General features: G+C 40.2%; 1 protein-coding gene across 1 annotated transcript in view; it reads right to left on the bottom strand.

Moving 5' to 3' along the window:
* The window catches only part of PDZRN4 (PDZ domain containing ring finger 4), a 386,159-nt gene extending 361,051 nt beyond the window's left edge, over positions 1-25,108 (bottom strand). Inside the window, exons 1-3 of the mRNA XM_045002235.1 lie at positions 24,374-25,108; positions 21,050-21,136; positions 11,469-11,576 (exon numbers count right to left, since the gene is read on the bottom strand). Coding sequence (XP_044858170.1) covers positions 11,469-11,576; positions 21,050-21,136; positions 24,374-25,108 — 930 coding nt within the window. The remainder of the gene's footprint in view (positions 1-11,468; positions 11,577-21,049; positions 21,137-24,373) is intronic.
* Positions 25,109-25,360: the final 252 nt, after the last annotated feature.

Genomic DNA, 25,360 nt, shown 5'->3' with positions numbered 1-25,360 from the left:
TATGTTTTATGCAAAAGGTCTCTTGTAAGGTATCATTACAAATCTTATAATCTACTGAGTCTGTTCATCCTATTTGTATGAATGTATCATTCTTGTATCTGAAGCTAGAAATATGAAGTATTACTCTGAAGGCCTATTGTAACTATGCAAAGTGTTATAATAATGGTGGTTTAGAATCTTGATGGCTCCCATTGACCAGGACAATTGGTTGTAAATGGCTCTGTTTACTTGTAAGCCTTCCTAAGTTAGTGTGAGTCAGGGAAGAATGGAGGCTTGGGGTCTCACAGGACATATGATTCTGGTACTGGAATCCATCTTAAACCTAGTGCTTTTCCATTTAGAAGGAGGGGTGGGGACCCAGAGGGACAAAAGATTCCTGCCTTGTGCCAAAGCTATAAAAGGGGGTGGAACAGAACAAAGGAGGCTGCCAGTTATGAGAAATCCCCTAGTTACCAACTGAGCTGGAACTAACAAGAACTGTACCAAGGAAAAGGATTGGGCCCAGACTAGGAAGAAGTCTAGTCTGAGAGAGATCACTTGACCATTGCCTGTTAGGTTCACTCCCTCTGGCATTGGCCACTGTCGGTAGACAGATACTGGGCTAGATGGAGCTTTGGTCTGACCCGGTACGGCCGTTCTTATGTTCTTATGTGAAAAAAGCTTCATATTTGATATACATACACAAATACATGTAAATACACAGACATAAAATATTGCATCAATATAGAGTTGGATAAACACTTATTCTGTGCAAGTGAGAAGGATTCCATGGCATATTACTTTACCTTTCATTGTTGTTCTATGAAGCTAGTCTACTAGAAATTCTTGGGTTACAAATCTTCTAATGAATGGAATTGGCAATCCTACATTTTTTTGAGAGAGAGAATTCTGGACTCATACATGAGGTAATAGCTGATGCAAATCCAAAAGATCCTTTTTAGGGTCTGAGTCTACAAGACTCATGAAAAGGGGTGGATGAGCGTGAATCAATAGAGGATACTGCTTTCAAGGAACAAATCTCAGGTAGGTAACCCTTTCTCCGTAGGTATTATCACATATATCTGTACTTGACAGCTACAGAGCAACAAGGAGGACTCTGAAACAAGGAATTTATGCTCCATAACTAGATGTGCCCATACAACAGTTGAAAACAGTTGACTTTCAGTGTGATTTGTGCTCGTAAATCCGTTGGGCACTTTGGGAAATCTCTCTGAAAAATATTGCACAATGTTAACAAAACAGTCAGCAAAATACGTGGCTTACTACAATGAAGATTCATAGGCAGACAGCACATTTCAGTTGTCCCCATTAAACATCAGATACAACAAGCTAAATTATCATGAAGAGCCAAGCTTTCAGAGCTTTCTTTAGCTTTGGCTAGGTTCTGGTCAGTTAGATTCCCCCTTGTTTGTAAATAAAAAGGGAACCCAGGGTCAGACCAAGTGAGAAGTCAAAGCAGAATGTTCACCACTAGGAAGATACTGTTTTATGTTGTATTACAGACACTTTATTTATACAGTTTATGATTATTATTATTATTATTTATCTATTACATATATAATATTTTGTGTACTATGCTCTTTAAAGACATAGAATAAGCCAGGTCTCCGACCCATAATGCTTTAAGTCCAAACAGACAAAATACAAAAGAGTGGGAGAAATCACGCAACATAGCTTATACAGAAGGCAGACTCTTTAATATACCAGCACTACTTTGATTTTGTATTTTAAGTGCTTAAAATACTGATTAGTGACAACAGTAGGAAGCCAGTAATGTAACCCTAGGCCTTTAATCAACAAATGACAGGATTTGTCGGTGATAAAGTTAAAACTCTGCCCTCAACCTTCTCCACTGACAGCATTCTCTGAATTGTAGATGATACTATAAGCCAGACCTGGTGACTGATTAGCTAAAAGATGATACTTGGAAAGAACTAATTATTTGGGTGCAAAGAGTAATTCACTAGCTTCTACTAAGAAGAAAAAAAATAGCCAATTCCATAGTAAAAATGTCACAATAGTTAAACAACCAGGAAAGACTCTTCATATGTCTGTCAGGAAAACAGTGCTGTCAGAATCTTTTAAATGAAAAATGTTTGTAGTCAAACATCCACTCCTCCACCGCCCCCCAAAAAACCCAAATTAATTAAATTCATGGAGGATAGGTCTACCAATGGTTATAAGCCAAGATGGTCAGGGACACAACCCATGCTCTGGATGTCCTTAACCTCTGACTGTCAGAAGGGGATGGATCACTCGATAATTACCCTGTTCTGTTCATTACCTGTGAAGCATATGGCACTGACCACTGTCAGAAGACAAGGTACTGGGCTAGATGGACCACTGGTTGACCCAATGTGGGTGTTCTTATGTAAAATGTTGTGCACATTTTACTTCTTCAAAAATTTCTGGGGAATTTTTCTGATAAAGAAACAAAGAAACAAAAATAACCACACGTTTTGTTTCTGTTCCCCATGTCACCTTTTCTGTCTCCCTTTTTCAATGGCAAAAGGGAAAACAAAAAAACTCAAACATTTTGTAAATTTTCTAAAAGATAAATCTTTCTTTAAAAAATGTTGAAAGTAAAACATTTTTGAAGTTTTTGAAAATCTACAGGGAACATTTGATACTGTATGTAGGTTTTTATATGGAAGTTTGTCACTATCTCAATAAACCTCCTAAACTAGAGACTGCATTGTGATTAGTTTACCTTCCCCTAGATATCAGAAAGACAAACTTGCAACTAGCTTGCTTCTCAGTGCAGTTAGCATCTCTCTTTTGGTGACATTTCTAAAGGTGTTGAAGGCAATCAAGCGCAAAGCTGGATTTAGGTTATGCAGGAACCTGAACAAAACAAGCTGTGTGAGGCTCCAGCCACATCTCAGAAACCACCTTCCACATCTGGCATCAGCAGATGGTATTTGATCTGGGTGAGGTTGCTGGTCATTCTGGGAGAATGAAGGGCTGGGACCCCACGTTCAATTTTCAGATTTAATGTACCGTGTACAAACATAATTGCCTGAAATATTTGTTAATGTACCTGTTACAAACATAGTTAATCTATTAAGGAGAAGAGCAGAATCATTTGAAAGCTAGTGGGAACTATAGCCTTTGGATTGCAACAGCAGCTACTATTCAAACGGACACAGCCGGTGGGCAAGGTTATAGATGTGTGCTGAAAAGGGTTGTTGACAGTATGGGGGCCTTATGGCCACACACTTGCCACGTGTCTATGGCTAGCCCTGATCAATCAGAAGTGCAGGGATCCAGCTGCTTGAATTCAAACAAGACAGCAAACTTCCTTCATTTCAAGTTGTATGCGCTTTCCTGCAGGCAGCTAGGAGGACTTTAGAAATCAAACTGACTTGAGAGCTGAGCCATGTTAAGATTGAGAGAAGGAAATGTCCAAGTTCTAAGCCACGAACATGGCTAATCTCATGGGCAGTTTGGTTGAAGGCTGGTATCATATGATGCCTGTTCTCTATTCTGCCTTCCGCAGCAATCTCCTTAAATCTTCTTTTTTTGTCACATAACAGAGATAATATCCAATATGTTTTTCTCCATGAACATGTCATACAGCAGTCAGTAGCCTTGTACGTGGTCATGTTTCATGCTACATTATATTACCTCAAGTAATAAACTCATTTTCTTAACAACGGTTTACATTGCATCACGTTAAGTGCAATGATTGGTGCATTTTTCTGGATTTTGTCTAGTCTATAAAAGTATTTTACCACTAGATATTCATGGAGAGAGTAAGAATAGGTAGAGTCACTGGATTCATTCACCTTACTAACATTAGGAACAAGCCAGCCACCACAGATAGGCAGAATAAACCTGTGCATAAAGCCTCTCTGAAAAAAGAGAAATGTCTAACACTCCACTAGCTCTGTCCCTCCCTGCTGCAACAGCAGTGCAATTAGGTTGGGTCTTCAGGAAAAGATATGTACTGGAAATATTTTTTCATTAAATAAATCACAACTAAGATATCCATTTACTAAAAATACATATTATTTGTCCTCCTCACTATTTTAGCCCCTTTCAGCCAACCAGCTTGAGGACAACACAACATGCACCATTCTCACTGAAAAGTGACTGCCTAGACACCTTCAGCCATTCACAGCCCCATTAGTGAAAGTCCGAAAATATCTGCATCTCGAAAACACCACATCTGATCTTTCTAATCTGAGAATGATTTGCTCTAACCCTATAGAGTTTTGAGTTCTGCAGAATTTTGAATTTTGGGGAAAAAAAGGTTTTCACAGAGGTATATTTTGCACATTCACTCAATTTCTTTCCACACATCTGAAAAGCATAAGCTACATATTCATTCCTGACTATTCCCACTCATGAGTTAGATGGAGGATCACAAACTAATTCAACACATTACAGTATCTCTAAGCAATCTGAAAATTAGGTTATTAATCTTTTAAAGAAACCCAGCCCCAGTGAAGTCATGAATAATGACTATTCTTTTTGAGCATTTCTGCATTGGTAGACACTAATGGCTTTCTTTGCTCAGCCTCAGATTACAGAGAACAGTGATTAGCTACTCCTTACAAACGTAATTAACTGATTAAGAAAAAGGGCAGAGAAGATCAAAGCTCTTGGGGCATATAGCCTTTGGATTGCAAAAGCAGCTACAATTCAAGGGGTTAAGAGGATAAAACACTGCATTCACACAACACATGTCAGCTGTCTCTCCTCTCATTGTGAAGCTGACTCAACCCACAATAAAGAACAACCTTTTATAAAAGGTTGAAGAAGGTTCTATTCATTTTACTTTGTGAAAACACTAAAAAACTGCTAGGAATACAGCAGCATGTGTTCAGTGAGGCACAGCCTTCTCAAACTTCCTTAAGAAGTTCTAAGCAACAAGCTTACTGTACTATTCTCTTAAACCTCGTCAGAGTCACTCACAGCTGGGTCTACTGTTAATTATTCCAGCCAGTTCTCATCATGTGAGCTTCAAAGCTCTCCAGTCACTGCAGCGAAGCTCTTAAAGCTTTTAACTTTGTCTATTCTGCAACCATTTAGAAGGTTTAAGGAACACTCTCTGAAAACGCCTTTCATATTCTCTATCCTTCTATAATTAACCATGTCTTTGGTTTCAGCTCCATATTGAATATTGGGCCCAGGATATGTAAAAGATCGACAAAAGCTTGTGATGAAGACCATGGTTGACAGCCTCACTCCTCTGACACAATGGAATTTTCTACAATAAGATAAAATTCATCTGTAAAAGAGATGGACCTTTCTCAAGGACTGGTTTGAGACTATGGAATGAAATCTCCCAGGAATTAAGAACCATCACAAACCTAACCATTCAAGCACAAGGTTAATTTCTTTGAGCTTGTCGTCTCTAACAAAGTCATAGCAACATGTGTGTATATGTAATTTAAAAAAAATTCCAAATCAAAACACTCCATTGCAGATCCACTTCTCCCCCTGGGAAGGGGATGAGAGAAAAAAATAAGACCGATGTTAGTAACATTGCTCAATGTGCTATCGAATGCTACTCAGATACTAGAGTGATGAGCAGGGTATAAGAAACTGCACAGAATAGAATTTACTGCAAACCTGCCTTCCATGTAAACTGCCTATTACCTTTATTGATCAATTGCTGGAAATCCAAGAGTTAGAGTTTTATTCCTTTAGAAACTTAACAGTAAATTTAAAAAAACAGACTGAGAAAAAAGGGAGAAGGAATGAACACGCAGCAAGCACAGACTGAAACACAGCATTCAGCAAAATTCTGAGTTTCAATTTGTAGCGTTTCTGACACATCCCACTGGGGGATGGATTAGTATCATTGTGAAAGAGCCAGGATATGGCCTATCCTTCACGTAGAATCTGAGGATCCATGATGAATGGCAACACCAGCTACGGATCTTGGAAGCTCCACTAAGCAGTGATTTACCATGATCCGCTCTGCCTGAGAACACAGCCAGCTTGGGTGGTTGTGCTATCCATCCACTCAAATTTACATCAACCTCTCCTCAAATTCATATGTCTGGAATGGGTAAAATATGCAGAGCAGAAGTTAATGCTTCTGTCAGCAGCAGGAAATCCCACTGAATTTTCTACTGAATTTACCAAACTATTTAAGGAACACTGTCTGAAAATGCCTTTCATCTTTTCAGTGCGAATCCAAGGAATCCCAGAATACATACTGTTTGTACAGAGGGATTCTGTAGGCTCAGAGGAAGAAGTATGTTGCATGCTTACCACACTCCTTCCCTTTCACTACCATCTTCTCTGCCCTTTTGTCTCCAGATAGTTTCAACCAAATTTTGCATGATTTTCCTTAACTTTTTGTCTCCTCACGAGGAATGATATGGGCAAAACTATTTAAGATCCCAAAATAAGCATACGTATGGACTTAAATATTATAAACAAAAATATTTCTAAACAAATGTAAATATCTAAAAATGCGATTCCTCCCTCATTTATCTGCCATCACCTAAGAGTTTGGTGTATCTCCTTCAACAGAGGAGCACATCACTAATACTAAAAGTAGCACAAGGAATGACTTGAATGCAATCCTCTGCCCTGTGCTACAGTTAGCAATGTCATTCTCTGTTGTGAGACACAAACTAAACATTGAGCCCCAAATCCTGCCAAGTACTTAGACACATGCTTAACCTGATGCAAGGGAGTAGTCGCAGAGTTGTGACATCAGCTGCACAACTCATGCTTAAACATAAGCATGAGCTTAAGCAATTTGCAGAATTTAGGCTCAAATTCAGTTCTTAGCATGTAAAAACCCTTTCAGTTACATTTAAAATACACAAAGGAAAAAGCCTGTTGTAAGTCAAGACATTTTATAATTCTTTGAGAACCTACAATATTACAAGTATCAAAACAATATTTAATCTGTTTGCAAACTTAAGTCTCCATGGAACCAACAGTCTAAGGGATCATTTCTAGAATTACCAATTGCATACAGATAATTTATTATACAATGCTATGCCATTAATATAGAAAAAAATCTCCGCTACCCAGCTACTATATTTTTAGTCTTCGCTTGAAAGCAAAATATACTGGGCCAAATTCTGCCCCTGTTTACACCTATTCACCTACAATGAGGTGGTCCATTGGTCCAGTATGGTCCAGTATCATTATATTATCTGCATTAAGATTTGCAAGTCTAATGTTCTGTATGGGCTACTGAAGCATCTTTTTCCAAGACAACTACTGTAATATTTAGATGATATAAACAAAACCTACTTGGTCTTATAAAACAATGTGATATATACCATACCATGTGTCCATTAAGGAAGTATTCCTCTGCTACTACCCATAGTCTATTGGTCACATCATAAACTTGGATTCAAAGCCATTCCAAATTGCTCTGATCCCAGCAAGACTGTTTTTAAACTCACTACTTCTACAGATGTAATCTAATAGTGGATATCCTAAGCTAAATAAACATGATAAGTATCAGAGATTTTGCTTCTGCAACATAGTGAATGTAATGACAGAAACACGAAGAAGGTAAAACATCACAGGGCTGACACAGAGTTCAGTCAGCAGTCTGGCAATAGTTTAAAAGTTTCTGGTTAGACACTTTACAGATGCAAGTTTCTTCTGCTAATACAGCGGTACTCAACTGCATGCGGCCCAATTAGCACACAGCTGTGGCCCAGCTGTGTCCTTAAAGGCCGCTGGGCCCGCGGAGTCAAGGGGGCAGGCTGCCCCACCACCTGGTGCAGTAGGATACAGAGCCCTGGCTGCCCTGTCACCCTGCCTGGTGTGGCAGGGTCTGGAGTCCCGGCCCCCCATGTCTGGGGCCTTGGCTGCTCTGTCCCACATGGTGGAGTTTTATCAGGCAAGTTTTTGGGAGAAGCAGTGGCAAGCAGAAGAAAGGTTTGCTCTCTGTCTTAATCTCTCTAAACTGAGATCAGTTCATGAGGTAGGAGTTCCTCCCTGGGAATAAGGCATTGGTGTTGAACTAGGATTCCTGCCTGAGTGCCATTTTTGAACATCAGGAAGGTCTGGTTTTTATAAAGTGTAAATAAACAAGTTACACTAAGAAAATACCCTGTCATCATTGCCCCAATAGGAAACTGACATGCAAGGCCTTGAAGTCTACTACCCCTCTGCAAAGGAGTAACAGTACCAAGTACTGTGGCAAAATTTGGCACACTATGCCCCTTTCATGTATGGCACTGGGCCTTCGCTATTCAGACTGTTGGCGCTCAACTCTTCCTGGTGGGATCCCTTTTCATACTTACCTAGGGCTAGTATGTTAGGGAATGTCTACACTTACCAGATCGATGCTGCAGCGACTGATGCACCGTGGGTCAATTTAGCGGGTCTAGTGAAGACCTGCTAAATCGACCACAGATCACTGTCCCGTCGACTCCGTTACTCCACCGGAATGAGAAGAGTAAGGGAAGTCAACGGGAGAGTGTCTCCTGTCAACACAGCACTGTGTAGACACCGGGATAAGTCAACCTAAGCTACGTCGACTCCAGCTACGCTATTCACGTAGCTGGAGTTGCGTAACTTAGGTCAACTTACCCCCATAGCGTAGATAAGGCCTTAGTCTGCTAACTAGCAGGCATCTATTAAATCGTGCAAGCTCTGAAGTATAAGAAAAGCTAATGACATTTGAGTCCATATAACCCCAATATTTGAGACAATACAAATGTAGATTGCACTATCCACATACTGAGTATGCAAGTGTCTCTGTCCACACCTGAACTCAAGTACTTTGTATGACCTGTTTCTTCCACTTACATAGAATATCTTCACAGTAAAATGAAATCTCATATCTTAGCATCCTTTAAAGTAAGACTAATTGATTAGCAAACTTTCCGGTAGTCTGTGCTAGATTGTGATGAATGGGTAGTGAGGAGTGGTGACAATTAAGTCTGCTAGACTTAATTCACAATTCCAGCTCCCAGTGTCACACTACTGTGAAATCCATTCGTTGCACTAAGTTAACCCTTGGAGCAGTCATCTGAAGTTTGCACAAACTTCACCCTTGTCAACCATTTGCCGTTAACGTTTGTTAAACATCTGATAAAGCACTAAAACTAATTACCTTCTTTATTTAGAAACACGGCTTGAGAACAGACTGTTATGCCTATGCTGATTTTCTTCTAATTTAATGGGACAGTTCTGTCCATTATCCCATTAGCTACACACTGCTAAAAGACTATAATGGGCACCACAAAGCCAAACAACTAATTGAAGTCATTACAAATTCCCAAAACAACATCAATTCTTTCTGCACTTGATTGCTGCAAAATGATCTCTTTTAAACACACATATATATCACACATTTGATCTGATCTCTGAATGGCTGCAGAATAACCAAAAATAAGGATATCTGGCTCCCGTCTTCTCCTCACCAAAATTGTCTCTCATTCTGTATATTTGCCAACATTCCTGAAACAAATACACAGTCTGACTCATTTCCTCACAGTGAAAACATTCATGTTGATCCTTTAAACAAGACAGCAGTAGTACAGACTTCCAGAGCATTCTGGTGTGAGAAGACATTGATATTCATGTATTGCCAAGGTAAATTTCAACCTTTTAAACTCCAGATGTTTATACTGGCAAAGTCATAGCATTACAGAGGTAGTTACTAATTCAAATTTTATTTAGAAATATTCTCCTCATTTTGATTAAATGCTGCAGCACTAATGTTTTTAATAAAATGTTTAGCTGTTCTGCAGTTTCTCCCTAGATTTTCTTGAAATCCTTCCCAAAGTACAAAAAAAACCATAATAAAAACTAAGGAGTCATAGAGTATAACAGTAAAAGATGGGCTAGCACATGGTGCCAAAAGATCAACCTTCAGCCATGTAGCATAAAATTATTAAGCAGCAGAGCAGGAATTAATTCTCTATTTAATTATTTTTATGTAGGACATTTTCATATGGAACTTAAGCTCTCCTGACACTTTAAATACCAGCATTCATATTCCTTATACAGCTGAAATTCTCTAAAATGTAACTTCAGATAAAAAGTTCTTATAGCTTAATTAATTTTGGTCTATGCACTCTTTCCTCCGTGTAAAAAAACTTTCACCTTTCTTATTAAAAACAAAAATACTTTGAACAAATAGTAAAATGAAGAATAAAAGTTTGAGTAAATGTATCAAACCTTATGGCAGCACAGTCTCTATCGAGCAATACATGAAGAGTGCCACGATAAGATCAGAGAAAAATAGATTTGTTGTCTGAGTTATAATGCTGCTGCTAGACAATTCTGATACAAGAGCTCTATGTAGATAAAGGGCACATTGCAAGTTCAGCATAATTACAGCCAACCCTGCTCCCTCCTAAACAAGTGTATATATAGTTCAGCCAGTTGAAGCACATGTGCTCACTCTCTTTTTCCAAAACAAAAACAAACAAAAAAATCCTATTTGGCATATTGCTCTAGGCTCCCTACAATGAAAGCAATGCCAGCATTCAAACAGCGTTGACGCACTTCAGGTGTCAACTCTTTAATAAAGAAATGGTGCCAGGTGCCAGCTACCCTTCCTATCAATTTCTTGATCTACTTGTTTCATTTGTCTTGTTTTGGAATGCTGTTCAACTGTCAAGTTAAAACAATGCTTCTGCACCGTCACTGAAACCAAGGTCAAAGTGCTGCACCAGCAGCAAACATAATATAGCTACAGTTAAGTGCGATGATTAAAGGGCACATCTGTACTACAGCTGTGATCGAAAATTCCACTGTCATAACACAGCAAGGAAACCATTTCACCAACTAAGTAAAATAACTTTTCCCACACATATTGCTGCATCTTTTAGTGTTAACCATGTTTACAAATCATAGACTAAGTAGAGAGAAGAAACAAAACATTTTCTGAATTTAGGTAGAGTTTTTGGTTTTAGTTTTTAAGTCAAACTCTTTTCAATTCTGTTTAGTAAAAGAAAATAATTATATGGGAACAGACTTTAATATGGCTGTAATGGAATATTACATGATTGAAAAAGAATTGTATTGGTATAGGTAAAAAACAACACGCATTCAACTAACTGATCAAAAAGAAGAGCAGCTTCCCTAACTGTTCAAAGAGTCCCAGAACATCATTTATCAACACAGCCCCTTTGAACCATCTCAGGTGCACAACAGCTATATCACTTTTTCAGGACAAAACACTTTCACATAAAAATGGTGAATTTATGAAGAACCATTTGACCCTCCTCTTCAGCCATCATAAAGAGAAACAGAATATCACTTCTCGTTGCCTAGTCAGTTTCTACAGCTTTACCTTGAAAAAGTAAACATCCTTATACCAACACTTCTGTACACTCACTTAGCTGTTCAAGAATTCCATAATGTATATACACATCTGATGAACATTTGATCACTTCAGTTTACAATAGTTCTGCTAGCACACACTAATGAAGGAAAATGACAACATACTCGTGAAAAATGTCAAATCCACGGTCAGTGAGTCTGCCATTATTACATCAACGTGTTTTTCTCACTCTTACCTCAATGATCTTGTCATGAATTTGCAGACCTTCTGTCTTGTCAGCAGGTCCATTTTCCAAGATTTTTGACACATAAATTCCTTCAGGTGAAGAGTCCTCCTGATTGTTCTGTACCAGCCAATATTGAAGTTGCAAAATAAAAGACAGCCATATTAGTACAAGAAAAGAGACAGATCTATATTCAGCAATGCAAAATGCAAATCCATCCAAAAAATGCAGCTCTCTTTTTTATCTAGGGATTTAACTACTTGGGATTTTTAACTTAATACACAATAGGCGTTAATCAAAATGACAGCATTAATAAACTATTCCAGCATTTTTGACAAGTTAATCTATTAGTTTAGTTTAGTCTACATAAAACGCAAGGTGCAAAAGTAATCAGATCCTAGATAAAATATTTAAAGTGAATCTCACACTTTCTAGCAGATGTGACTAATGTATATAAAGAGGATCACGTACTAAAGAAAAAAGGAGGAAGCACAGGTGTTTGTCTCAGGAAGAAAAGTCATTCTTCAACACTGCTTTTTGTATATATTTTTTCCTTAGAAAATAAAGCAGCACTATTTAGTAACATATAGTAGTGATGGGATTCTATTGAAGTTGGTTAACCTCATACTCTGAAACCTCTCATAAATCCTATTTACATGGGAGACGCAGAACTTACTCAACTGTGAAATCTGTAAAGATCAGCTATAGACAAAAGGAGAACCTTTTTCAAGTTTATCTTTACACATTTCCAAGTGAAACTCACTTAAAGTTCAAACTTACAGCTAAGAAGTTATTTACTACGTTTGGAATAATACAATAGATAGCTCTGATCACATTAAAGTTATTTTATTTTTAAACATATGATGTAGTGCCAGTCCAACTCTGCGTGCCAGACTTCCAACATTTCATTTAAAATAAGTTTTAATAAATTACCAATATATATAATGAAATTGAAGAGGCACAGTCAACTTAGAAATCACTTTTCTGTTTGAGCTTATTTATTTAATAGGGCTGTCAATTAATTGCAGCTAACTCACATGATTAACTCAAAAAAATTAATCGCAATTAAAAAATTATTCATGATTAATCGCAGTTTTAATCATACTGTTAAACAATACAATACCAACTGAAATTTATTAAATATTTTGGATGTTTTTCTACATTTTCATATATACTGTATTCTGTGTTGTAACTGAAATCAAAGTATACATTATTTTTATTACAAATATTTGCACTGTAAAAATAACAAATAGTATTTTTCAATTCACCTCATACAAGTACTGTAGTGCAATCTCTTTGTCGTGAAAGTGCAACTTACAAATGTAGATTGTTTTTTGTTACATAATTGCACTTAAAAACAAAACAATGTAAAACTTCAGAGCCTACAAGTCCACTCAGTCCTACTTCTTGTTCAGCCAATCACTAAGACAAACAAGTTTGTTTACATTTATAGGAGATAATACTGCCCTCTTCTTATTTAGAAGGTCACCAGAAAGTGAGAACAGGCATTTGCATGACACTTTTGTAGCCAGCATTGCAAAGCATTTACATGCCAGCTATGCTAAACATTCATATGCTCCTTCATGCTTCGCCCACCATTCCAGAGGACATGCTTCCATGCAGAGGACACTCATTAAAAAAATAATGTATTAATTAAATTTGTGACTGAACTCTTTGAGGGACAATTTTATGTCCCCTGCTCTGTTTTGCCCACATTTTGCCTTATATTTCATGTTATAGCAGTCTCGGATGATGACCCGGCACGTTTGTTTTAAGAACACTTTCTCTGCAGACTTGACAAAACACAAAGAAGGTACCAATGTGAGTTTTCTAAAAATAGTTACAGCACTCGACCCAAGGTTTAAGAATCTGAAGTGCCTTCCAAAACCTGAGAGGGACGAGGTGTGCAGCATGCTTTCAGCAGTCTTAAAAGAGCAACACTCCAATGGGGGAAAACTATAGAACCCAAACCACCAAAAAAGAAAACCAACCTTCTGCTGGTGGCACCTGCACTATTTTGGATTGTTATTGAGCAGAATCCGTCATCAGTATGGAAGCATGTCCTCTGGAATTGGTGGTTGAAGCATGAAGGGACATACAGTAACTCCTCGCTTAATGTTGTAGTTATGTTCCTGGAAAATGCTACTTTAAGCTAAACGATGTTAAGCTAATCCAATTTCTCCATAAGAATTAATGTAAATGGGGGGTAGGTTAGGTTCCAGGGAAATTTTTTTCACCAGACAAAAGACTATATTTTACACACACACACACACACACACAGTATACGTTTTAAACAAACAATAGAATACTGTACACAGCAATGATGATTGTGAAGCTTGGTTGGTGATGAAGTCAGAGGGTGAAAGAGGGTGGGTTATTTCCCAGAGAATGCCTTACTGCTAAATGATGAACTAGCACTTGGCTAACTAATCCTCAAGGGTTAACACACTGTTGTTAATGTAGCCTCACACTCTACAAGGCAGCACGAATGGAGGGAGGGGAGACAGCATGGCAGAGACAGAAACACACACCTTGTGTGTGAGAAAAACATGTCCACTGCCCCTTTAAGTACGCTGACCCCACTCTAAGTACATTGCCTTTTAAAATAGATTAGCAAGTTGAGACAGCAGCTGCTGCCAGCAAGCTCCCTCCCTCCTGAGCCCTGTGGTGGTGTCCCCTTCCTCCTCCCCCTCCCTGACATTAGCACTCCTCTTCTCCCTACCTCTGCACAGTAAGCAGGAGGCTCCCAGGAGCAGCTTCAAGGCAGAGGGCAGGAGCAGCACATGGCAGTGTGGGGGGGAGGGACAGCTGAACTGCCGGGCAATTGATAGCCTGCTGGGTGGCTGCCCACAGGGAACTTAGGGGAGCTGATAGGGGGGCTGCCGGTCCACCCTGGTTCCAAACCCCCACCAGCTAGCTCCAATGTGCTGCTCTTTCTGCAAGCAGTGAACAAAGCAGGCAGCTGCCAAAAAACATAAGGGAGCATTGTGAAACTTTAAATGAGCATGTTCTCTAATTGATCAGCAATGTAACAACGAAACAACATTAACTGGGATGAATTTAAGTGAGGAGTTACTGTATGTATCTTTAGCACATCTGGCACATAAATATCTTGCAATGCCAGCTACAACAGTGCCATGAGAATGCCTGCTCTCACTTTCAGGTGACACTGTAAACAAGATGCAGGCAGCATTATCTCCTGCAAATGTAAACAAATGTTTTTGTCTGAACGATTGGCTGAACAAGAAGTAGGACTGAGTGGACATGCAGGCTCTAAAATTTTACATTGTTTTAATTTTGAATGCAGTTTTTTTTAATATAATTCTACATTTGTAAGTTCAACTATCATGGTAAAGAGATTGCACTACAGTACTTGTAGCAGGTGAATTGAACAATACTATTTATTTTGGTTTTTTACAGTGCACTGTAAAAATGAGCACTGTACACTTTGTATTCTGTGTTGTAACTGAAGTCAATATATTTGAAAATGTAGAAAACATCCAAAAATATTTAAATAAATGGTATTCTCTTATTGTTTAACAGTGCAATTAATCAAGCGATTAATCACAACTAAAAATATTAATTGCAAGATTAATCACGATTAATATTTTAATCGCTTGACAGTCCTATTATTTAATGTTACAAACAACAAAAATGTCTGAAAGAGACTATTTTCCCAGTTTGTTTTATTTTTTACATTTTACAGCACTTTGTATGATGTCAGTTAAGCCCTGACCAATGGGACTATTCATGTGTATAAGTGTTCGCAGGATTGGGTCCTTTGTTTCTCACAGCAAGACCACAATCAAGATTACACCCCACCAGGGCCGCCCAGAGGGGGGGGCAAGTGGGGCAATTTGCCCCAGGCCCTGGGCCCAGCAGGGGCCCCCACCAGAGTTTTTCGGGGCCCCTGGAGCAGAGTCCTTCACTCGCTCCGGGGGCCCCGGAAAACTCTCGCGGGGCCTGGGCCCCCAGAGCTTCTTCGCTGCCGGTCTTCGCTGGCCGGGGGTCCTTCCTCTCCGGGATAGAAGGACCCCCCCGCCGCTGAATTACAGCCAAAGCGGGACCCGCCGCCGGAGTGCAGCCGGGTCTTCGGCGGTAATTCGGCGGTGGGGGCTGCACTTCGGCGGCGGGTCCCGCTTCGGCGGTAATTCATCGGAGGGGGGTCCCCACTGAGGGTCTTTGGGGCACTTTGGCGGTGGGTCCCAGAACGGAAGGACCCCCGCCGCCGACTTACCGCCGAAGCAGGGCCCCCTGCCACCGAAGACCCCGGGCCCCCAGAATCCTCTGGGCGGCCCTGCACCCCACTGTGCTATGTGCTATACAAATATAGTTACTGAAGAGCTTGAATTCTGTCTAGTTTTCAAGTTGACAGTATTGCTCTAAATTAAGTGCTGGTAAATCAACACCTGCTGCCTACCCCTTCGACTTTTCAGGCCTCACATCCTAAAAAGAGGTCCAAAAATGAACAGGTCATTGAAAAAAAGTTTTAAAATGGTCTAACATAAACAAATAGACTTCTACTGAGTGTCCTCTTCAGATATGAGAAATATAAATTTACTAATATAAATATACTTTTATTCATATAAAATTATACCTTATTCAATGACTTTTTATAAAGTAAGATACTACCTGATGAGATTAAGGGGATGAATCTGGTCCAGCCTAAATAGACAACATAGATACATGGCATACAGCACCCTTTGGCAGTCCTTGCCACCTGGATTCAGCATTCATGGGGGGAGAGTTTGTGCTTCGGTTCTAAAAGGGGCAGCAAAGAACTTGCAGTCCAAGATGGCAGGAGGGAGCTAAAATGGCTTTAAGTTACCTTTATGCCCTCTCAATCCTGGGCTGCTCTCAGGCTGGCTGGACACACACACACACACACACACACACACTCCCTTCCCCCAGGCATAATTTAGCCAGCCCTGGGGACCTAAGTTACCAGAGCCTCTTTGGGCTGCACAAGAGCTGCAGGGCTGCCCAGAAACGTAGTATCTGACACGCTCCTGCTGCCTCCAGTATACCCCTATCGCAGGGCTTGTGATGGGGTCCATGGAGGACAGCCTGAAGCTGTCTCCACAGTGCCAGCAACAGAAGAATTCTCCCACCAGGAGCCCGCAGCTTCAAAAGTCCAGAGCAGGAGTGAAGATCTCACTTATAGAGTCTTATTAGGATACCACATAATCTTCTCCTTTAAAAAACTTACAACCCACACACAGCCCTCTGAAATAACTTCTTTCCTGCTAAGATAAATCATAACGAGGCTGTTATGGGTTTGGTTTTGTTTTTTCAGGTGAGGGGAGGAAGAAACAAAACTGAAAAAACTTTCAACTGTTTTATGAAACGCAACACACATAAATTGAAAGCATATTTATCCCTCAGACACAGAAAGGACATGTTATCTGAAAGGAAAAGCTTGCAATTCTGTAAGTAGAACATAATTTTGTCCTTAAAAATCTGTTGCTTGCAGGACCAATCAGCATTCTGTTTCACTTCATTAAACCAAGTTTCACGCAATGCACATTTTCCTTGAATAACCTAAAAAATTGATTTTCTGCTCTCTGAGATGAGCACAGACCCTTTCTATCTTGTTACTCAACAATTCTTGACACAATGTTTACCTTTTTATATTAGATAATAGTATTAGTTCAGTGTTTCCCAACCTTTTCCAGTCTAAGGCACACTTACTTCAGTAAAAGATTTCTGTGGCGCACCACAACCCCACGCTAAAATCATTAGAACAAAACTTACTTTTCATTAGAAATTTGAGCTAGCCTTGATATGCAGAATCGCTTAATCCTGGCAGGAAATGTTGACAGTGCAACTCGGAGCTCTTGCTCCACTGATCTCATATGCTCTCTTTGCTTGTTTTTTTATGTAATTCAGGCTTGAAAAAACTTAACTTGCACAGGTACGTTGTTGAAAATGGCAACAAAATGGAGATTATCATGTATTCATCTGCCAGTGTCAACCAGAATGAGTCCACAGCCATATTGCCAAACTTAATTTTAAAAGAGTGGTCCATCCTTAATTCAGAAAGTTGCTCTTGAATCATTATTGTAAGATTCTTATCACTTTCCATTGCAGAGGAAATTCAAGGATCCCAGACCCAGTCGAAATCTTCTATTTAGGTTGATGGAAAACTATAGGCTGAATTTTTCTTCCAGACTTTTCAAATGCTCAGAAAAGGCATTGACCAAAATACTGCCAATGGGATCTGCTGTGCTTTCCAGGGTGAACATTTCTATTGTGCCTTTTGCTACATTTTTCACATCAGAGGGCTAACTTAGATCTAAACTCATGCAGTTTAGCTGTGCAAGAGACAAGATCCTAATTTCTACCTTGCATTTTTCCTGTTCAGTTCATTGAGGTGATGGAATATATCAGCGAAGTAGGCAAGTTTTGCACACCATGCCACATCAGCGATTAGGTCCAGGTGTGTGGATTCCTCCAAGCTATTTTTAACTCCTCTCTGAGCTCATACAAACATGAGAGAACTTTTCCATGGAAAAGCCAGCGTATTTCTATGTAAAAAAGTAAATTCTGGTGTTCTGCTCCCATTTCCTCACACAACAACAAGAAAAGGCAACATTTTAAGGACTGTGATTTTATTAAGTTCACGATCTTTACTGCTCCATCCAACACTGAGGTAAGTTTTTCTGGCAGTTTTTTGGCCACAACAGCGGTGCAGGAAACAGTGGGTCACCAGCACATCTGGATTTTGTTCTTTGACCTTGCTTACAAACCTCTTGTCTTTTCAGTCATGGAGGCAGTTCCGTCTGTGCAAACACTAAGTGCAGTTCTCCCTCCTCAAGGCAGGTCATTGTCACCCTGAAGATTTCCTCTCCAGTTGTGTGACCTGGCAGTTGTCTGCAAAATAAAAAATTTTCTTTTATACTATCTCCATCAACATACCTGACATTAGCCAAGAGTTCAGTGTGATTGCTGATATCTGTTGAGTCAGCAAGCTGCAATGCAAATTTTCCACTTGATTTGATTTTTCTCAGAGCACAGTCTCAATGTCAGCTGAGATCATCAATGTGGCGACTTATATTATCTGAAAGGGGAACTTTTGCGATTTCATTGACTGCATTTTCACCTAACATTTCTCTCATCATTTCTTTGCATGCTGGTAAAATTAGTATTTCTACAACTGTATAACGGCTTTTTCACCTTCGCTACAAGCGAAGTAGCTTGCTTCCAGTGGTTTATCAGAAACTGCTACAGTCTTTCATCATTTGCACTTGTTTTTCAGTTTGATCCTTCAAACGCTCAAAAAAATATTTTCCCTTGTTGACAGGGGATGGATGTTTGCTTGTAAGGTGTCATCACTTGGCATGACTGCATGGCTTGAGAGTTTCTCCCCAAACACATGACACTGTCAAAGAGAACAAGATGGTTCAGCTGTAAATGAAAATCCAAATTGCAAATAACTCTCACCGTAGCGTTGGCTCACCACTTTGACTTTCTTATGTTCATGGTCAGCTTCACGTGGAGGTGCTAGATTCTCTTTTCTTCAAATATTTGTCCATTTTTAAGTCTTCAAATCAAAATTCAGCACTATTACTTAACAGTTGATAAGAAAACACAGCTACTATGTGATACCATGCAAACAGCAAGGCAAGGTCATTTGAGCATAGCATGTGTAATGTCTGTCTCACATGCGTACATCTGAAGAGCAACAGCACAAAATGCACAAGTGACTTTTCCAAAATTCCAAAATTCTGTGGCACACCTGTTCATGCCGTGGCACGTTGGTTGGGAAACGCTGATCTATTTTAATTATTGTAGTCCATTTAACCCCTGTTTCCTGTGATTTTCTTCAGCTTCAGGCATGTTGGGTCAGTTCTGTCTCACACAGATATTTGATAGCCACTAACACTAATCAGCTATTTGTAGTATTCACATATATTATAGTTAGAATGAGAGGGGAAAAAACTAAGTTCAACACTGAAGACTGAAAAGTAATATGAAGTAGCCAGCTTTATACAGACCCAAGTTATATGATGCCCTGCCCACCTTCTAGAAGTTTCCACCTAACAATTCACAACTCACCAACTTCCATCTCTTCAACAATCAATGGCAGTTGCTTCTGCACAAAAATCACATCCTTTCCCCAATCAGCAATGACCTCTCCATTACAGACAGTCCTATAGCTTACTTTTTTTTTTTTAATAGGCATAATAAGAACCTTGATTGTTTTCATCACTTCCCTTTGAGCTTTCTAGAAAAAATTAAGGTTTCATTCACAGATTGAAACTAGAGCCTCAATATTTTACTATTTAAAAAATGTTCAATATATGTTATGTGCACGTGAATACTTCAGTGATCTAGAAGTTCAAAAAATGAAATCCCAAGAAAACCCAGGAAACCAAACAATGAGTTGCTTTCTTCATGCAAAAAGCCAAGTTCTTCCACAGCCCTAAATTGTAGAAGTCACATTGAATCCAAAATAAAGATTTTATGGATTTCATTTACCGGGACTATGAAAAGGTGTTACACATTGCAATGTAAGTATTATAATATGCATGTCTTCTAGAGTCCTGGACTTTCATCCTTTCCCTTAAGAAACCTTACAAGCTCATACTTTGGAACTCTTTATAAAATGCATATGACACCTGCAGAACTTCGTATTTACCCACAAGACCAAGCAGTGAAATTCTGCACAGCAGGCCCTGTACTTCTTGGGCTTTGGTGCTAATGGGAGTAGATTCCTTGGCATCACTAAATATAGCTTTAGAAAAGAGAAGACATGCAAACCAAGAATACACACTCCCTGCCCCCAATATTTTGTTGCTAAAAGGTTACAGCTTTACAACTTCGAAAAGAAAAACTCTGATCAGTACGGAGTAACTAACTAAACACTATGAAACATTTTTAATTAACTATCAATTTTTCAGTTTATCAAGTTTCTTTATCATTATTATATAAGAAAACAGGTATTAATATTCTAGGTTTTTTTTTTAAAAAGTCTTTCCAAATCTAAGCTAGTTAAGACTGACAAGATTCAAGAAGGTGGAAAATACAATTTGACTTATAATTTTAATACATACATTATATATATATATATATATATTTGAATGCATACACTAGCAAGACAGTTTTTTTGACTATGATGCAGGTCGTGCAGCTACAGAATAATATTTTGATCTTTCCCTTTAATGAAAATAAGTATTTTTTCACAGAATTGTAGGTGCTTGATTCTGCAATATTTACATATTTGAATAGTCCCACTGATTTCAACTAGGCAACTTGCATAAGTACAGATGACTCACACGAATTCAGATTGCAGACAGCTCCCAAGTTTGTTCTAAAAGTATTATGGACCCTATCATTAGAGTTGAGGGTACTCTACGCCTCATAGGACTGGGTCCTAAAAATAGTAAATCTAATTATTAAAAAAAAACACAGATCTTAAATCTGCAGGCCAAATTCTGTACCCATTTTCAGCTAGTACAGATCCATGGAGTGACTGAAAGCAGAAGCTGGCCCCAGCTATTTGTTTGTATTACTAATAATAGCCACATGATAATAAAAAAGTATCTATGTACCTTAAAAAAAGGAAAAACTATATTTACTTTGGTGATTACCTGATTGGGTCGTCCTCCTACAATATTGAATCCCAAAGTATCATTTTCTCTTTGTAGCATGATGGTTAATGGCTTAGATTCTCCTCCCTAAGAAAAAAGGGGTGAAACGCTAATTTAAAAATGTTACATAAAAAGGAATACTTCATGGGGATATATCAATGTTCTATAGCTTTTCACTGTGGAAAATGCAACACAAACTGGCTGAATGGAAAACTCTGATTTAAAATGGTGCTACATACTTATAAATGACACAGGAGTTTACACGATGGAAAAAACAAATACCACTGAAATGTAACAGGTACTTTGAAGAGCCCAAGGACCTGATTTTCATAGGTGCTGAGCACACAAAACTTTAAGTTTGTGGATCTAGGCGAGCTCAGCACCTCTTGAAATAAGGCCTCAAATGTTTGTGTATCTTTAAAACAAACCCCTGTATATACTAATTACATTAGATATTTAGCTTATGGGGTGAAATCCTGCCCTAGAGAAGTCAATAGGAGTTTTCTCATTGATTTCAATCGCGCCAGGATTTCACCCATATCTCTGCCTCTTACCATTTCCAGCTCCAAAAGCTGGTTCTATATAGATTCCACAGCAATTCAAAGGGGGGGAAACCTTTTTTCTCTTATTTTTTTCTTCACAGCGAAGTAAAGCAAATAAGCTAGAAAACACACACACAAAAATCCTAGATGTGATTTTATAAGTCACACAATAAAAAATAGTGAAGAAACCAAAGTTAAAAAATAATAATGTATGAAAAAAACCCTACTTCCTTAGGTAAAAATGGTTAAATAATTTTCTAAACCATACAAATAAAACGAAAAAGATTATCACATTCCTTTCTTTAGCATAGTAATTTAATTTATTTTGAATTTTCACATATAAGAGCAGTTGTATTTCAGGAGACATAATCCCTACAGAAATTTTTTATTCAGCCTGTACCAAGTAAAGTAAAATTGTGTTTTGTCATTCTCTATACATTGGTAAATTTAAGAAATTTTGACAAGTAAAGAAACTGTACATTTTTAAATATTCAGAATATAATAATGAATGTGGAGGCACTCTGATATCCAAACAGATTTTTATTAACTGTGGCAGTGAAGTTTTATATTACAGCATGATACATTTTAAAATAATGAGGAACATTTTTTACTTTATTGATGTTTTTTCTTCCAAATGAGGGTTTTATTCATTTTCCTTGTCTTCTGTAACGTATTTCTCTGAGGCAGTACATACAGCAGCACCTACTGGTAGTGACAAGAAATGATAGCTATTGAAGCATTACACAAGAGGACTGCCTTCATGTCAATGTGCCAACTTCCTTTTAAAATGTCCTTTTTAAAATCCTATTCTTTCTCACTTCCTTCCCACATGAGACTATTTTTCTTGTGTACTATGCACATCACTGCAATCATTGCTGGCTCTCTTCATTCCACCTCATCATATCTTCCCAGAGGTGAAGCAGATATATGAGCATATCTTCTAAAACCAACACCCCAACCCCATGGATTAGCCACCAGGAGGAAGTGGGGGGGGGACAAGAAAAAGATTTAAGTATTCAAGTTCCTAAAACACTAAGTATTTTATTTCCAATAAGACTTGAATTTATCATCTTAATCCTGGACATAAAAATTCTGAGAATTTGAATCAGTGCCCCAAATGTGAGTCTCTTTTACAGCAGTTTGAAGTTCAGCAAATCATACTAGTTCAGAAGTTGGCCAGACTACGCAAATCTTTTCCTCTGGATTTTGCTTCAAAAGAGTCAATGAAGATTTTGGAAGAAAAGTCTCTTGAGTGGTGCTTAAATTCTATTAAATCACGTCTCACCATGGTTGCAACCAACAATGTCAGACTCCGCACAGCAATCCTTCAGACAGGAATTAAAGCTTTACAGAACAAACCTTTTAGCATGTTAAGCCATCTCACCAGTAAAATGTGTCTGTTTATTCAATCAAAAGCAGGCAATTCAATAAGCAATGCCATCTGACTTGGCAAAGGGCTGAAGCAGCAGCACTGGTCTCTAATGTCAAAACTGCCAATCATTATGCCCTTCTCCAAAACTAAAGACATTTCTGTGTCCCTGCAGAACTGTTCCTAAACTATAAACTATTCTAATGTTTTTAAACAACAAACTGTTTCCCAAGCTACTTCTTAATAATGTAATTATAAGAAAAAATATGTTAGCTCCATATCTATCTGAAACTGGAAGCCAATCTAAAGAAAACACAGTACCAGAATTAATAAGGTTACATCCAGCTGGATGAATTGTGGTCTGATCTGGACATCCTGCCCCAGAAGATTTGCAATCAAATTTGTTTATTGTCAGCTAAGTTGAAGCCCTTTCCTCTCACTTGTGTTTCCCTCTCACTCCAGACAAACCTGACATAAGACCCTCATTCAAATTGAGTCACTGGGCTGCTGGTGTGCAACCTTTACAGCCGCCAGATTCTTAACTACAAAAGGAGACATGAAACATGTAACCTAAAAAGACGTATGTAATTTATGACAGCATTTTAGGCTCTTCGTTTGCACTTTTAAAGAAAATGAGAGAGCCAGAAAGACTCTGCTGAAACTGTTTTCACAGCTCTTGAAAGATGACGAGTTTTCCAGGCTGAATGAATGGGGGAATGAAATGTAAAAGTTTGATTTACATCACTTTAACTGTTTCTGGACTTTTCAAGCATTGGCACAAGAAGACAGAGCTAGGTTTTAGGTTGCTGAGAGTGGCACTAACCTGCTGTGTGTTAACTGACTGCCTCTCTGCCTTTGGGGGTTCTCTAGGGGATCTCACCAAACTGCAGGGGCTGAAAGTGCAATCCCAGGTCCAGGGGCAGTAGGGTGGGAAGAGGCTACAGTGTGTGTCAGCTCATTTTGTATTTTCCAAAAGCGACCACACAAGTAGGGATGGAATAAATGCCACAAAGGGTCCAGTCTCTGCTGGGGTAGGTCTGCTGACTGCAGCAGAGTTTGGCTTGCAGAGAATCTGGTCCCAAGTCGATAGGGTCCTTGGCAGTATCTCCCCTGATCTGCCAGCATATGTGCTGGAACTAGGGGTGCTCCTGCCTCCCGTGGCTTGAAGGGGTTTCCATCACATACAGGGTTTACAGTTTGGTTCAATGGCTCTCAGCACCCTCATTGTTCCAGCGTCCCTGTCTGCTAGGCACCATCCAAGGAGCAGCCCTGACAAAGAGGAGATCACAGTGTAAAGCCAGGCAGCCGGGTCACACCGCACCAAACAGTGGGCTGAGGGGAAGGGGGCTGCTCCCTTCAGAGCCCACCAGGCTGGGCTCCTGCCGCCCCCAGCCCGCTCGCTCCCGCACTCACCTTGCAGGGGTGGCTGCCGGCCAGGTTCCTGGTGATGCTGCTGATGTGGCTCATGTACTGGTTGAACTTCACCTGGTACCTGAGCGCCGTGAGCTGCACCTCGCTCTGCAACGCCGCGAGCTGAGCCAGCAGTGACTTCTCCCTCTTGCTCCACTTCAGGGCCTGTCGCTTCAGCTCCTGCTCCAGGCTGGCCCGCTGGCCTTGCAGGCTGCTGTTCTGGCTGCGCAGCGCCCGCAGGCAGCAGTGCCCCCCGCCCGGCTGCGCGCCCCCCGCCAGGTCCCGCTGCAGGAGCACCAAGCCGCAGCCCTGCTGGCAGATGCCGGCCGGGCGGTGCTCGCAGCTCTCCCGCATGTGCGCGTCCACGTCCTTCAGGCTCAGCACCTCCGGGCAGCCCTTGTGGCGGCACCGGGCCGGGCTGTAGTCGCACATCTCGACGTGGGCGGCCAGCTGGTGGAGCCGCACGGTCCGGCCGCAGCCCCGCGGGCCGTAGTCGCACTTGATCTCCAGCTTCTGGATGAGGCTCCTGAGCGGCAGCACCTGGTGCAGCTCCTTGGCCGAGATGGGCTGGCACTGCAGGGGGCACAGGCGCCGCTGCACGGCCCAGGGCAGCACGCAGCCCGCGCAGAAGACGTGCCCGCACGGCGTGGACAGCGGCTCCTCCAGCACCTTGCTGCACAGTTTGCATTTGAGATCCGGGTCCACGGGCTCGGCAAAGCGATCCAGGTCAAAGCCCATGGCTGGGGGGGGCGGGCAGAGCGGGCTGGGAGCACAACGGGGGGAGCAACTTTCCAGGGGCGGCGGCTGCTGCTGCTGCTCTGCTGCTTCTCCTGCCAGCCCGGCTGCTGATGCAGGCAGCGCAGCTCCAACTTCCAAGGAAGGGGGTGGGGGTGAAGAGGGGCAGGGCAGCGCAGAGTTTGTTTGGTTTGAAGTTTTCAGCTGCTCACCATGTCCCCTGACCCTCCCGTATTAACTCTAATAGGAGCTACC

The sequence above is a fragment of the Mauremys mutica genome, chromosome 1 (genome assembly GCF_020497125.1).
Source record: "Mauremys mutica isolate MM-2020 ecotype Southern chromosome 1, ASM2049712v1, whole genome shotgun sequence".
Classification (NCBI taxonomy): domain Eukaryota; kingdom Metazoa; phylum Chordata; order Testudines; family Geoemydidae; genus Mauremys; species Mauremys mutica.
This window is presented reverse-complemented; position numbering and strand designations above follow the sequence as displayed.